The sequence below is a fragment of the Mandrillus leucophaeus genome, unplaced genomic scaffold (assembly GCF_000951045.1).
Source record: "Mandrillus leucophaeus isolate KB7577 unplaced genomic scaffold, Mleu.le_1.0 Scaffold756, whole genome shotgun sequence".
In the NCBI taxonomy this organism is placed as follows: Eukaryota; Metazoa; Chordata; class Mammalia; order Primates; family Cercopithecidae; genus Mandrillus; species Mandrillus leucophaeus.
In genome coordinates this window covers 794470-811444 of record NW_012108208.1, presented here as the reverse complement: position 1 = coordinate 811444, position 16975 = coordinate 794470, and the positions used below count along the sequence as shown (strand labels likewise).

At 35.6% G+C, this 16975-nt stretch overlaps 1 protein-coding gene across 1 annotated transcript in view; it reads left to right on the top strand.

Moving 5' to 3' along the window:
* The first annotated feature begins 2284 nt into the window (after window positions 1–2284).
* Window positions 2285–16975, top strand: part of GSTCD (glutathione S-transferase, C-terminal domain containing) — a 142935-nt gene continuing 128244 nt past the window's right edge. The window contains exons 1-3 of the mRNA XM_011966321.1: window positions 2285–2341; window positions 9347–9793; window positions 10815–11282. Coding sequence (XP_011821711.1) covers window positions 9368–9793; window positions 10815–11282 — 894 coding nt within the window. The 5' untranslated portion in view covers window positions 2285–2341; window positions 9347–9367. The remainder of the gene's footprint in view (window positions 2342–9346; window positions 9794–10814; window positions 11283–16975) is intronic.

Below are 16975 nucleotides of genomic sequence, written 5' to 3'. Positions count from 1 at the left end.
CAAAGGTTCCCACAGTAGGGGCGGGGGAAACGTTTGGCAGTGCGACAGTAGGAAGTGACGTTACTTCCCTTTTTCCGGTCCGCCGGATTATGAATGACGGCCGGCGGGAGTGTTTTCCAGATAAACTAGCTGTCGTTTTTCTCCTGGTCTCTGTGGAAGCGAGTGGTCTGCGGGCAGCAGCTCCCAGAGGCAGCCTGGGAATTCCAGCTCGGGCTGGGCGGGAAGGCGCAGGCGGCCCAGGTCGCCGACACGCTCACGCACCCTACCTGCCTGGCCGCGCCTCTGCGACCAGGTAAAGAGGGCGCTCGGGCCGCCGGCTTCTCAGCCTCCGCGACCCCCAAAGGACCGTTCTTTTCTTCGGAGGTCTATAGGGCTGAGGATGCGGGGAAAGGGTGGGAAGGATAAGGGCGTGGTATCATCGTCCTGATTTTTCTCCAGCCCTGGGGCCGCCTCAAGCTCCTTTTTGGCCACTCCTGCTGAAGGTGCGGGTTGAAGGCTCTGGGCTCCTCAGTAGTACGCGTTTCCCAGTTTCCCCCTAGCCAATCCCTCGTGTCTTCCTCTGCTGGAGAAATGGGACAGCTTCCAGTTGGAGGCGTTGGTTGGGGTGGTTTGATATTTGCTGTTAAGTGTAATTTCAGACCTCTTGGGTCACACTTTTAACTTCTCTTCTCTCTTTGGCATTGAGTTTTCCATTCTAGCCCTTCCTAATTGCAGAAAGCAGTTCTATGTGAATACTACCTAACATTTACTCCAAAGGACTTGCCTCATTTTGGGCCATTCGCTTATGTTTTGTCATCACAGCAGTATCTCTTCGGTTTTTAACTTCTGTAGAAAGTTTAACTTGCATGAAAATTGCTTTGGCTTCAAAAACGTTTGCTAATACACGTACTTCCATCCCAACTTTCCACCTGGTTTTGGGATTAGATGACTTGTTTTTTTCCTCTTTATTCTTAATGCCAGGATCCCATTCCTTGTCATAAATTCTTGAATATCAAGAAAATGCCAGCCTTAGTAATGTATCGTGTCCTACGTTATTGATAAAGAAGGTGGTGTATTTCTATTTTATCTAAGCTTATCGGTAAAAGCAGTGTTTACAGGAGAAAAGGCAAAAGCTAGCAAGAACTAGTGATGTGATAATTTTAAACATGTAAACATGGTTATTTAAATCCATGATAATAAACTGTTACAACACAACTAAATGATTCGCTGTCATATTTAATAAATCAAACATTAAGCCATGTGGGTTAAAAAAAAAAAAAAAAAAAAAAAAAAACTGCCTGATTGGGGGCACACACCACTGAGAGGATTGCTTTAAGCATACTCGTTACTAAAAACCGTGTATTACACCTGTAGGTATCATTTTGTGAGGTCTCACTTCAAAAATAAGACTGAAAAGGTCAATGAGATTTGAGAATCGTCTTATCAGTTCTTTTTATTTTATATATTTTGCACTTTTTTTTTTTTTTTTGCTATAATTTAAACAGAGCTCAAACTTGAGCGTCTCTAGTAGTGGGCCCATCAAGTTTTTGTTTTGTTTTGTTTTGTTTTGTTTTGAGACGGAGTCTCTCTCAGTCGCCTGGGGATGGAGTGCAATGGCCTGATCTCTCCTCACTGCAACATCCGCCTCCCGGGCTCAAGCAATTCTTCTGCCTCAGCCTCCCGAGTAGCTGGGATTACAGGCGCCCACCATCACACCCGGCTCATTTTTGTATTTTTAGTAGAGGCGGAGTTTCACCATGTTGGCCAGGCTGGTCTCAAACTCCTGACCTCAAATGATCCGCCCGCCTCGGCCTCCCAAAGTGCTGGGATTACAGGCGTGGGCCACCGCGCCGGGCCTGTTTTTGCTTTTTTAAATTTGTTTTACTTGTAGCTTTTGTATCATCTGTGATTTTTAAATAAAAATAAATACTGAGTATCCAATTAGCTTTTCTAACAAAGAATAAATACTGAATATCTAATTAGCCTTTCTAATAGCAACAATTTAGCAGCCCTCAAAATTAACAAATTCTGGAGCCAGCTAACTAATACATCTGTAGTATACACGGTTCCCTGGTGTGTGTGTGTTTATTCTAAGGTATTTAATGTAGTTTATGGAATTCTGTTATGCAGAATATTGGAACACTTGGAATGCAGATATTTAAACCATGTACATTAAAACAAGCACAGGTATTGTTTGCTGTGAAAATTAAGTAATTTTATTTCGTACTTGGTGTTAGCCATTTGCGCTGTGGATCACTGTTAATTATGAGGTCTGGTTTAGCTGCAGGCATTATGACTCCATGGCAACGGATGATTCCCTGATTCTCCATAGAGAAGATTACACCCTTTGTTTATGGCTAAGGTTACAGTAAGCTTTCCACTTAAAAACTTTTTTCCTACTTCTTTACCAGATAAGAAAACAGCTAATTTTAATCATTGGCTTTTGTTCTCTAGGACTTAACTGCATCCCATATTACATATTTAAGAAGCTTGAAAAAAACTCAGTTTTTTTCTTATCTTTTTTGACTTTAAATATTTAAGGTAATTGGCTGCTATCTGTTGAGGGGCAAGCTTTTTTGTTGTTGTTGTTGGTTTTTTTTGGTTAAATCTATGTTATTGTAATAAAATAGGGTGCAATATTCAACCAAATAGTGTTGTTTTATGAAAAACATAAAACCCAAGCTAAGTTATAAAATTCAAAATATTGAACATATGATGTAGGAGAGAATTTTTAGCAGGTTTAAATTTTAATCTTTAAGAAAACAGTTTGTGATTTTTCATACTTATAAACTGTGTTGAACTTCTTATTTTGTACAGTGGGTTAGCATGCACATGGATTACGGGTTTCACATTTATATTTTACCTTTCATGATTCCCTGGCTTTCAGTCTCAGTAACAACTATGTTTTTTCAGTGTTTGGGTGGGAAAAACTTTTCAATCAATATAAATCCCTTACCTTTCATGGAAAGACGCTTGAAAATATAAAACATAATTTGGGTTTTGCCCATCAAAGTTTGCATTTTTTTTTGTTTTGTTTTTTTGTTTTTGTTTTTTTTTTTGAGATGGAGTTTTCCCCTTGTTGCCCAGGCTGGAGTGCAATGGCACCATCTCGGCTTGCCGCAACCTCTCCCTCCCAGGTTCAAGCAATTCTCCTGCCTCAGCCTCCCGAGTAGCTGGGAATACAGGCATGCCCCACCACGCCTGGCTAATTTTTTTTTTTTGTATTTTTAGTAGAGACGGGGTTTCTCCATGTTGGTCAGTCTGGTCCCGAACTCCTGACCTCAGGTGATCCGCCCCAGCCTCCCAAAGTGCTGGGATTACAGGTGTGAGCGACCGCGCCTGGCCCAAAGTTTGCATATTTTAATAGTGCCAATTGGTAAGGAATTTGCTTATAAATTATAAAGAAATAATAGTAGCTAGTATTTATTTAAGGACTTAATATGTGACAAGCTTTGTTCTGTACAGCACATTACATGGTAGGTACAGTTATTGTCTCCATTTTATAAGTGAGGAAACAGATATGCAGAAAAGTTTTTTATAGCTACTAAGAATCAGAACCAGGATATTTGCACCCAGGTAGTCTGGCTCAACAGTCTCGGCTCTAATCTATTACTTTATAATTCTTGTTTTATAAATATTCTCGCTAGGCACATGTATGAAGTCTAGTTAAGATTCTTAGTTCCTTTGCCCTGGATATAAGTATACATAAAAACTTCTGTGCTTGCTCTATTTATGAGTTTGGTTAGATTCCATTTATATTTTCCCCAATTCACCTCACAAAGGTGATCTTATTTCTTCATTTTAATTTATACTTAGTTGATCCTTAAAATAGATTTATTAATTTGGAAAAGAATGGTGTCATGAAGAACGAAATTCATGTTGTACCAAGAATAAAGTTATTAATAATACTCTCAGACAGTGATTTCCAACATTCATGTATGCACATTCATTCCTTGAACTAAAGTTTGAGTTCATTAAACACTGGAGATATTATAGTGTTAGGTGATAAGAGCTATGAAGAAAAAGGGACGCTAGGTAAGAGGCTAGGGAGTGCTTTTTCAATTCAGGCAGTCAGGAGAGGCTGTTCTGAGTTAATATTTATGCAGATAAATCAATGAAATGAGGGAGCAAGCCATGTGAATCTCTTGGAGAAAAGCATTCTAGGCAAAGAAATAGCAAGTACAAAAATTCTCCAGTGGGAGCATTTCTGGCACCTTCCAAAAACAGCAAGGACAACTGTGGCTGGAAGGGAGTGAAGAAGGATAAGAGATGAGGTCAGAAAGGGATAGCTAGGGTCACAGTAGGCCTATAGGCCATAATAGGAAATTTGGATTTTATTCTGAGTGTGCTGAAGAGCCACTGGATGGTTTTGAGCAGGAGACATCTGATTTATGTTTTTAAGGATCATCCTGTTGTTGGAAAATGGACTGTTTTATGGCAAGTGGAGGAAAACAGTTAATAGGCTTTTGCAGTAGTCCTTGTAAGCACTGGTGATGACTTAGATTAAGGTGGTAGTGGTAGAGGTGCTAAGGAGTTGGATTTAGCGTATACTTCAAAGGTAGAGATGGCAGGGTCTGAGAGAGAGAAGAAAAGAAGTTGAGTGGGACTTTTGAGTTTTCGGCCTGAGCATCTGGTTGATTGGTGTTCCCATTTTACCAGGAAGTAGAACACTAAGGGAAGAGGAGCAGGTTTAGAAAAACATCCACATGGAGATGTCAGGTAGAATACAGGAGTCTGAAGTTAGGGGAGAAGATATGGCTGGGATATACATGTAAGAGTCAGATAATATTTAAAGCTATGGCACTGGAGATCACCCAGAACAGTGCTGTCATATTGTGAGTTGTGCCCCATTAATGAGTCAGGAAATCAATGTAATGAGTAACAACCAGCATTTAAAAAAACAAGCACAGAGGAAAAAATATCAGATTTATCCCATATAGTAGGATAAGTATTGCTTCATGACATTTTTGTTTCCATTTTATTCAGTGTATTGTGTGTTACATTATAAAATGTGTAACTAATTGTGTGGCATGATCACAAGTGTGAAAACCAGTATTCAAAGGATGAAGTGTGGATTAAGAAGAGGGCAAAACACTGAGCTGGGGTCACTGAGCCATCTGCAGAGTAGCCAATAAAAGGAATCAGGAAAGAATTGCCAAAGGATTTAATCCAGTGTAGAAACTTGTCAAATAACCCAGGGATGGAAGTTTATATCAAGGATTACTGAGACCAGCATACTTGCTTAGAATAACATAATACCTGACGATTTTCACTTTGGTAAAATTGCTTCAATTTATGAAATTTTATTTATAAATAGTACTATTATATTAGAACAATACCTATTCTTAAATGTCTCTAAATAAGATCTTTTATAAATTTAATTAATACTTTTGGACTGATGTACAATTCTCATCTCTATAATGGAAATAAAATACTTTTAAGGATTGTGAGCTTTAGAAGTAATGCACATGTTCTGTGTGCTCAGCACATAGTAGGTAGATGATAAAATGTATGTACTATTTAAAACTTTATTTACCTAACATTTATTGAACTCCTATCAAATTGTCACAAAGATAACTTATTTGAAAAAACAAAAAACAAAACACAGGTTGATAATTTGCAGCAATTATGCACTTTTTGGTCTTCATTATATAATATATAATTTATCTAATACATAATGTACATAATGCCATAGATCTTGACTTGAATTTTGATCACAAAATTTTCAAGCTTTGTTTTTTCTGGACTGTGGAGAAGTATGCTTATTTTTAATAGTTTACTGTTTGTCTCTCTCATTCTCTGTGTTTTATCAAGGCTAAGATATATTCATTAGAATGAAAGTGCAAAAAAAATTCTGAATGCCTAAATATTAAACCTATGACTAATTCCACCATTTAAAAATATATTAGAACTTTCCTGAGTAATGAAATCAAAGCCATAATCTTTTCTTTTTACCTACTTATTAATTCACCAAGATTCCCAAGCAAACTGGCATGTCCGGGAAAGAGGTGCACACTCTATTTAATATCCTGAAGTTTGTGGTTTTGTCTACTACTTTCTCATTCCCTCTCTGGAGAGTGGCACCTGTCAAAGCTGAGAAAGAGCAAATTACTCTATTTCTGTGCTTGGCAGGAATGTAATATGCAGTAACAAGAGCTATGCCCCAGAAGCCCTAGAGACAGAAGTTGAGTCTATAGTACCTACCTTCTTAAAGATCATGACGAAAAATGAATGAACTAAGGCATTCTCAAGCTAGGAAAGAAAAAAGAGGAGGGATTTTTTTTTTTTTTTTTTTGTCTGTGATATTTGCATACTTGGAGCAAATAGTGGTTCTTCTCTCTAAAAAGGCACAGTGCAAGCCAAAAACATCACATTTGTACAGGTTTACTAAATAATATTTATTTTAAAAATTATATTAGTACATAATAGGGAAACATTCAAGGAGAGTAATTTTTTATTTTTTTACTCTAAGATCATTAAGTAACATTTTTAATCTCCCAGGGGAAAAACCAACATCTATATTTTTAAGAAAATACGTTAAGAATCAACAGTACTTTGTTGCATTGTCTCTCAGGCATCTCATTAATTTTTAGATATCACCATGGGCAGGTTATTGCTATTCTGTTTTGCTGACATTTAGCATTTTAAGTGCTAACAATGGGAAGAGTTTATAGAGTATGTCTAAAACCCTATTGTCATATTCTTATGTGCCTTGCAACATGGCAAATATAGACGTACTTTTAAAAAAATATATTTCTACATATCTTAAAAGCTATTAGATAGCATGACTTTGTTTCCAGTTTTTAAAAAGTGTTACGATGAGGCTCATAATTACTATTTTTTAGACTGCTGGGCAAATGATGAAATCAGTCATGTTTTCTTTCAAATCTGCTTTCTTGAAACACTTAGGGATCAGTCCTCTTTTTATCATCCTACTGGCAGGAGAGTGAGTCCAGAGCAAATTCCTCATAAAGACTGTTAATTCCTGGAAAGTGTGGTTGGTTCTTTTTACCCTAGTGTTGTTACAGATCTCACTTTGTTTGACTGTTTTTAAGGACTCATAGCATAAAGGTGTTATATTAATAATGAAAATGTTTCCAGAGCTCTATTCAGCTTTATTTAAAAAACAAAACAAAACAAAACAAACTCTGACGTTTGATCTGTAATAAATACCTTTTTGTTTAAAAATTATCTCTCGGTGACAAAAATTTTAAAAAATAAGCTCAGGGAGAAAATGGCATCTGTAAGTTAAAAAGTTGTTCCTTTTACAGTACGTAAAATAATTTTCCCCCAGATAATCTTTTAAGAAGTAACAAATCATGGTATGTATCTGTTACATTTTAATAGAATAAATATAAAATAAAGCAGTAGTGATTATTTGTATTATTAAGAAACTTTATAAGATAATACTTTACTAACTATATTTCTTTTTTATAATGGATTATAAGTTATTTGCTTTTAAAGAATGAAGAACTAAGAGGCTTAAAGTGTTCAGGTTTTGTTTCAGTTTTTTTTAAAAAGGAATTTAAAATATTAAAGAAAATTTAGTATGATGAAGGTTTTCTAAAATTAAGTGTACACTAACATTTTGAATACACTTAAAAGACGAGAGGTGCATGTGTACTTTTTAAAAGCTTTTAAAGTAATTTTCCTTCTAATATGTCATGTTTCTGGTACATATTTCCATGATGAATGCTTTTAAAGAGTGCCATCTAGTGTCAGTTTTGGAATAATTGTAATTTATGGATTAGAACATTGGGAATTTTTGACCCAGGAAATGTATAAACTTAAAAAGACAGGACAATTGATAAAAAACTTAAGGAATATGACTTGAAAATAGCCATGAGGAATCTGATCTCAAGACTGTGTGTGTTTGCACCTTTAACCAGTGTGTATATTTATCTCTGCTTTCATTTGTCAAATACTGCTTGCTTATATATATAATAAGCATATAAAGCAGTGAACAAAAAATTTTTACTCATGGAACATTCTAGTTGTGGGAGACAAATAATAAAATATGGTATATCACCATTTTTTCAGGGAGCGTGGGGACTGGGGTTTGTGATTTAAATTGAGTAGTCAGGGAGGATCTCAGTAAGAAGTTGCCATTGAATAAATAAATACCTGAAGGAAGTGAGGAAGTGTTCTAGGTACTGGAAACACCAAGTGCAAAGGCCCTGATGTGGGAATGTACCTAGTGTTTTAGCAGGGGTCCCCCAACCCGGGGCCCAGGACTAGTACCCGTCTGGGGCCTGTTAGGAACCCCACCTCAAAGTGGGAGGTGAGCGGCAGTAAGCCAGCGTTACTGCCTAAATGTCGTCTCCTGTCAGATCAGCAATGACATTAGATTCTTATAGGTGCTCCAACCCTATTAACTGCATGCAGGAGAAATCTAGGTTGCACGTTCCTTATGAGACTCTAATGCCTGATGATCTGAGGTTTCATCCGGAAACCATCCCCATCCCCCTACCAACCCCTCATGGAAAAATTGTCTTTCATGAAACTGGTCTGTGGTGCCAATAATGTTGGAGATGGCTGTTTTAGAAGAATAACAATCTACTTTGGCTGGAACAGTGAGCAATGAAGAGAGTTAATGAGACAAACTCAGAGACATAAAAGAGGATTAGATCAAGGAGATTTTTGTAGGCTGTTGTAGAAACTTTGGCTTTTCTCTAAGGACAATGGGAAGACCTTGGAGGGTTTCATTATGGGGGTGTAAAGGAAAAGAACGGTGTAAACTGAGATGGGGAAGACACATAAGGAGCAGGTTTGAGGGTGGGAGAGAATAAGGAACTAGATTTTGGACATGTTAACTTTAAGATATCCCAGCTCTCACTATCCATGTTATGGGGAAATTCAAATATTTTTATATTATGATTTAGCACTCAGCAGCTATCACTTGAGTAGAATCTACTTCTCCTAAAAGAACGAATGTCCCCTCCCTATTATTTTGTAGGTCATAAAAAAGAAGCAGTATGGAAGGACCAGCACTGGCAAAACTTCTCAAGGATATTATCCCCAGACAGCTCTCAGTATTCTTGGTTAATTTATTTCCCCTTCTGTTTATCTCCTGTTCTCACCTATAGTGAGACCCCAAAGTACTTGATTGGGAGGGCTCTATTGGGAAGCACTGGGGTTTGCTCATTTTAAAGGAGCTGTTGTAAAATTTCCTCTAATGCTAGTCAATTGCAAAGGGTGGAATTTTTTCTTTTGGAAGTCATTTAGTCAGTCTTCAGAAACAAACCTTATAGCATTATTATCTACTGCAAATTTTTACTGATTTCTAGAACAGGCTTTTGAAACATTCATCTTTTAGCTTCTAAATGATTATATTCTAAGACCATAATCATTACAATTTATACTTTAGGTGACTCAATGAAAGAAGAAAATGAAAACCATAAAGAAAAGTCTTACAGAAGAAGAATACCTGTATCTGGACTTTTCTCACCAAACAAAAGGATGCATCTTTCCTCTTCATACATCTGTAACTTTATTTCTGTTATCTTACTGTGACTGTAAAATCTTTAAAATTTGCTTAGTTGTCACCAAAGAAGTGAGTACAGATAGTTCACTACTAAGAGATGATCTGATCCAGGATGTTGAAATACAGATTATTTCAAGGCAAGAGCTCCCACCAATAGTCCAGAATTGCTGTTTGCCTGCAGTAGTAGAACGATCAGACAATTTTTGTAGAGCAGGACTTGCCGTTGTATTGAGACACATAATCCAGAAATCCTATGAAGCAGACCCCTTAAAGAAGGAACTTTTGGAACTTCTGGGCTTTAAAAAGACTTGCTTGAAAGCCTGTGCTGAAGTAAGTATAATGTCTCTTTTCTGATATTTGAAGCTATAGAGTGGAGTGACAACATAATTACTTGACCATTTAATATTTTAACTTCCTATTAGGAATAAAAGTTTATTTTAAAAAACCACAGTAACCAATGAAATAAGGTAGCCCTTTGATATAGTTTGAATATTTATCCCTTTTAAATTTCATGTTGAAATGTGATCCCCAATATTGTTGGGGGTGGAACCTGGTAGGAGGTGTTTGCGTCATGGGGGCAGATGCCTTATAAATGACTTGGTGCTCTCACTGGGGTAATGAGTGAGTTCTTGCTCTGTTAGTTCACTAGAGATCTAGCTGTTGAAAAGCGTCTGGTACCTCCTCCTTGCTCTCTCTTGCACCCTCTCTCCCCATGCGACACACCTGCTCTCTCTTTGCCTTCTACCATGACTAAAAGCTTCTTGAGGTCCTGACCAGAAGCAGATGCTTCTTGTATAGTCTGCAGAACCATGAGCCAAATAAACCTCTTCACTTTATAAATTACTCAGCCTCACCTATTCCTTTACAGCAATGCAAAATGGGCTAATACACCCTTTACGTGTGCCAATATTTCAGTGCGGTATTGAAAAATAAGAATTAAGACTTAATTTATAAAGTTTGGAGACATTTTTAGAAAATAACTTTTTTTTCTTTATTTTAGTTATGTTGATTTTTAAACAGAATGTTTACATATAAATAGGAACTCAAATAGTAATGCTTTGGAAGTCCTGCTTATTGTAGGATCTAGGAGAATGGCGGGACAGAAGAGGTATATTTTTAAGGCTTTAAGAAGTAATGATTTATTTAGTAAGGGGAATACAGGAATGCTAAACCTCTTTTGCTTAATGTTTTTACTTGTAAAACACCGTGATGTGTCTCCTGATGTAACATAAAAGCCTAACCCAGGGATGATTTAGCTCAAAACTTATTTCCCAATAAGACAGTTATTTTTTCTCAAGTTATGTTGAAATTAAAAAATCCTTTCATTTCTTGTTTTGTTTTTGTTTTGTAGGTTAGCCAGTGGACCAGGCTATGTGAACTCACCATCCCTTTGGCTATTGAGAATTTTCTCAGAGAATCTTCTGACCAGCCCCCAACTATACCTGTAGAAATACTACAGCTAGAGAAAAAGCTTAGTGAGCCTGTTAGAGTGCATAATGATGATAAACTCCGCAGGCAGAAACTCAAGCAACAGAAGGCTGATGGAGTTGGGCCTCCCCTTACTAAGGGAAAGGCAAAGAGCAAGGTCCACACGCAGGAAACATCTGAAGAGTTGGACTCTTCATCTGAGAGTCTGGAACTGAAAGTGGCATTCTCAAAGCTCACAGTGCAGGAAGAACCAGCTACTACCAACAGAGAGCCTTCTCACATCAGAAAAGCAAAAGCCTCCGACCTTCCACCTCTGGAGCATGTGTTTGCAGAAGGGCTTTACTTCACTCTGGCAGATATCGTGCTCTTGCCCTGTATCCATCATTTCTTGGTAAGGTTTCGTCTGGACTGTACACATTACTATGAGTTTCGGTCTATGAAATTGCCTAGGTTTGAATTTTTATTCTAATTCTTATTGCCAGTATGCTGTTGGGCAAGTTATTAATGTCTTTCTCCATTTTCTTATCTGTAAAATGGAGATAATAATAGTACCTATCTAAGAGGAAAAATGTAAGGAACAAATTAAAGTTTGTGTGAAGTATGGAGAACAGTGCTTGGCACATAGTAAGCTGTCAATCAATGTTAGTAATTATTATGACTTTTAATGTGAAATTGCTAAAATGTTAACAGTTGTTATTATTAACTTCAAGTTTCTATTGTGATTACTTTCTAATATTAGAAGGTCCAAGTCGGCTCTGTGGTACCATGGATAGTCCGTTGGACTTCTACTATTAGAGGATCCAGTTAAAAAAAAACAAAAACTAAAAATCTTGTCAGCTAAATTTTATAATTATTAGTCACTTAAATTAATCTTATGTTAGGTATTATCAAATTGAAAATATTTTATTCTGACCTGTATGCTTCTCCATTCTCTCTGAGATTAAAGTAGCTGGCTCTGTTATTATGTGCTGGGGGAGGATAGAAAGTTTTCTGAGTAGGAAGATCTCTCTCTCTCTCTGTCTCTGTCTTACACACACACACACACACACGCGCGCGCACACACACACACACACACGCACATGCACACACACATTCCCTCTGTACAGGAAAAAAGAACAGGGTGAAAATAATACCAGAGTGAACATAGGAAGCTTAGCTCTCTGCAGCCTTCCAATTGGTTTTCAAGAGCTGCATTGCTTTTTGCTTTTGTTTTGTTTTTTTTTCTTGGAAGCATTTCCCCCTTTTCCCTACTAAGGAATCAGATACTAGATTTCATTCTCATTATATATCACCAACAATTCAGGTATCTTTTGACAGAAGAGACTTCTATTGAAAATCTATGTATTTGAAGGCTTTGCTTCACAAGTAAATTAGGCAGTATTGATCAATTGTCATTTTCTTAAAGAACATTTCTCTTTTCCTCAAAATTGAACCAAACTTGGCAACCAAAACAATGTAAAAATAGGGAGATCCAGGAATTGTTTAGATGTTGATTGGTATTTTAAATGCCAAATGTCATAATTTAATAGAGTCCACAGAGTTGAGTGGGAAGAAGACATTGATTTTTAAATTTTTTCCTAGTCAAATGATTTCTAGATTCTCTTCTCCATGATCCCTCTCCTCTATTACCAAGTTCAGTCATTAGAGCAGTCATTTGATACATTATGAAGTACTTGGTCTTCTGTCTTCTTGACTTCTTTGGATAACTGTGTTTCCAGTTTCATCAGAATTGAATGAAAGTAGCATATCCATTCCTTTATTGAAGAAATTTATTAAAATGATGTGAATATGTAAACTAATTCTCGAAATATTTTCCTTCATTCCTTTGTATTTTTACTGGATTTTTTTTTTTTGAGATGGAGTCTTGCTCTGTCACCCAGGCTGGAGTGCAGTGGTATAATCTTGGCTCACTGCAACCTCTGCTTCCTGAGTTGAAGCAATTCTCCTGCCTCAGCCTCCCAAGTAGCTGGGATTACAGGTGCACGCCACCATGCCCAGCTAATTTTTCTATTTTTTAACTAGAGACAGGGTTTCACCATGTTGACCAGGCTGGTCTTGAACTCCTGACCTTGTGATCTGCCCACCTCATATTTTCAGGAATTCATCTTTTTTTGATAAAGCCTTGATACTTGTTATATTTTTCTCCTTTAAATCATCTTGGGTAATAAAGAAGTCATTTTAATTCATAGAGTGGTTATGTTGGCAAGCCTTTTTGCTTGAATTAACGTACATTGAGGTGAATGGAGTAACCATCCAAATGATCAGAATCAGGATCAAGTTCATCATCAGTAATCAAGGTCAAGTTACCAGAAGCGTAAAACTGAATCTAGGGACAGAATATTTAGTCACAGGAATAAAGTCAAGGACATAGAAGTAAGGAGTCAGTTTTGCTAAGTCAAGGTTTGAATTCCTAAGGGACAAAATGAGAAGAACTAGGGAAAATACCCAGTTCTGATAAACAGAATAAAACCAAAGATGGAAAACAATAACAAGTAGAATGGATGAGGTGTTTTTTTGGTTTTGTTTTTTTTAATTAGTCAGAGACAAACATGGAAGGGCTAAGGTATTATGTATAAAGCTGCTGCAAGCTCTTTTTTTCCAGAAAATACTTTATTACTTTACAAAGTTAACCCGTGATGGCTCAGCACCTCTTAAGGAAAGGGGCCTGACGATACCCTCTCCTCTGAAAAGTCTTAGAAATAGATTTAAAAGGAATAAATTAATATGTGCACTCATGTTTCCCCCTCTTTAATCCATTTACTAGAATTTTCTGGTAGATAGCGTATCAAGCATATGGGAGAAGTAGCAATGAATAGCTATACTAGGGCAAAATCCTACTGTTCCAATACTAGAAGATTGTATGTTATTTTTCAAGTGGTACTAGTAAGCAAATACACTTTGATAGAAGTATTTAAAATATTATTGTACTCCTATAAGACAGAAAGGTTGCATTTTATAATTTTATAAAATCTTCTTGTAATTTGAACACTTATGATTTGATTTTCTACATTTTAACTTCTAATGCTTTGAATTGAGTTTAAATACACACACACACACACACACACACACCCCCACACACCCCCACATCCCTTTATTAGCTTAGGTAAAATCATTCCTCTTTTAGAAATTGATTTTTTAGCAAAACTAAATACCTCTTCCTGTGTTCCCATTGGCATAAAATTGGGAACCTCACTTTTTGCTGGCATATTACAAAAATGGTAGCTGCTACTTATTTAGTGGTAAATTTGTATTTTCCGTGTCTTCTCCTATGCATTAGGTCCTCAAGAGCTTTTAGCTTTAACTCACTACTTCTAATTTATAAGTAAAAAATGGAGAGCTGGGATTATATTTCCATTTAGATAGGTGGTTTACTGTTTTTTCTCTGCTTACACTGCTCACCTAAACATCTGTGAGTATATTTTCAAAAAAAGAGCTATGACTAAGGAAATGATATAAAATAACAAAATATTTTATATAGTAAGTGATTGTAAAGGAATGCAAAGGAAGAAATATTTTGAGTAGATGCAACGTCTTGCTTCTCTTTTTATTCAGACAATTTTTTTTGCCCTTTATTGACAATTAACTACAGAGTTACTAAAATATTATTTTTGCTTTGGTAGCTGTACTTTTTTTAAAAAAATCATTGTTTTAAAAATAAATTATCTTTTTTTTTTTTTTTTCTTGTCCTTAAAGAACTCTGTGGTATTTATAATGGTTTTGATCTTATGAGCCAGGTAACTATTTGGTAATCATTTCTTATGAAGAAATTTAATTTTCATTTCACAGAGTTTTCATTAGCAACTTCCTTAAATATATCTTCATGAGTGTAATGAATGTGGTTCAGTACCTTCTGAGCTGTCTAGATATTAGTAGAGTGGCCTGGCATGTTGATTAAATGGAGTGGCCTGTCACACAGAGTAAACCTCCTCAATTTCTTTTAAATATGAATTATTGTTATTTAATTGCAACTTCATTTCAAAAGAAAGGAAAGATGCCGCGTACATCTAACAAATAAGAATAAGTCACTAAAAAGAAGAGTACAGGAAAGATGAAGAAAAGAGAACATTTATAGTGTGATTATCATGTCTAAAGATCTGTTCCCGTAGCACCTAATCTATTTCCAAGCAATTCAGAAATCTTGAGAGAATTAATAAACTTTTTGGCTCTCAGGGTGCCTTAGAGAGTATTTTTCAAACTTTTTTTTACTTTAACTCAGTAAATACAGATGGCCCTCCATATCCATGTGTTCTGCATTCATGTATTCAACCAACCGCAGATTTAAAATATTTGGAAAAAATTGCATCTCTACTGAACATGTACCGACTTTTTTCTTGTCCTGATCCCCTAAACAATACAGAATAACTATTTGCATAGTGTTTATATTGTATTAGGTATTAGAAGTAATCTAGGATTTAAAGTATAGGAGAGGCTGTGTATAGGTTATATGCAAATACTACACCATTTTATATCAAGGACATGAGTATGAGTGTCCGTGGATTTGGGTGTCTGATACAGGTCCTGAAACCAATCCTTCATGGATACTGAGGGACAACTGTAATACATTTTACAAGTTGAATAAGTGTAGAAATAAATGTGTATCTTTAAATAATATGTTTAAAAATATATAAATAATTACAAAAAAACTTATGGGATGTGTACTCTGATATTTTCTATTTCATTTTTTAAAAACCTGCTATGTTGATTTCACAACCCCTAAATGAGTGATAAATAGCAGCTTGAAAAATATTGAGGGGATTATTCTCTGAATAAATGGATTCTTTATCATTTGTTTATTCACTCAACAGGGTATTATTTGCAAGGCAGTGTTTTAAGTGCTTCAGTATTCAAAGAGAGTTAGATACAGTCCTTGTTCTTATAGTCAATTACTTGTGCTCATTTAATCTTAAAGTCCACATAAAATACAGTATAATATATATGTATGAATTTTTTATTAATTTTCTGTCCTTTCTGTCTCATGCTCTGATATTACTGCTAGATATATTTGTAGAGATTTCCTGTGACTTGACCTTTTTATTTATCTATCTGTTCATAATCATAAGTCATAATGTGTTTGTGACATAGTGGTTTCTATGGAAACAACATTTATTGCCTCTCAAAGAAGCAAGAACACTCTAAATTTTAAAGAAAATAGAATTTGGTGGTAGTGCTAGGGAGAAAGCATCTGACCAAGGGAAAACAAAAATATATGAGTTTGTGTCAGGAGGAACAATTTCAAATTTTTCTAATTTGAAAAAATAAAAGTATTACTTTAAGTGCTGCTTTTGAAAAAAAGTCTTCCAAATAATGCTAGTTATCTTTTTTAGTTTTAAATATTTACAATTTTCTCTTTTATCTTTTTACTATTTTCTTTAGTAAAATGTTCTCCTTACCTCATTGTGTAATTTTTAAAAATACGGTTCTCAAAGATACTTCTTACATTATTGGTAAGGAATATCATTTAGATTTTGCCTAATAGTTCACATACAGAGAAGATAGCTTCACACACACAAAAATGGAACTTTAGATCACTATTAATAGTACAAGCTCTCCATTTTTACACTTCTGCAGTAAGCTGAAAAATTTCTTTTGAGACCCCTCAAAATACACCAATGATTATAGACTACAGATATTAAATTGTGATAATTTAAAAGCGTTACATTATTTGTGTTGAGGAAGTTAATACTGATTTTAATTCTTTCCCCATTAACCACTTAAACTAATTTGTGTAAGTATATATTAAGGATTTTAGGTTTTTGATATAATGTTGTCCAATTAACTCTCTATATGCAGTGTGTTAATAACTTATCAAGTATACTGAGGGTCAGGAACAGAGGAATGTGTTCATGGCCATGAATTATAGATGAAAGGGTTTCCAGATTGGAATGCAGTTGATTACAGAGGAGTTCTTAGAGAGAGTTAAAAACATACTACCAATGAAAGATGATAGACAGTTGAATATAAGGTGTAAAATTTTCCAAAATGATTTTCAATTGTACTATTCATAGACATTTGCAAATGCCATTGTTATTTATGTTGATTCTTTTTGGAATTATTATATTCTTCTTTTTCTATTGATGGTTGTTT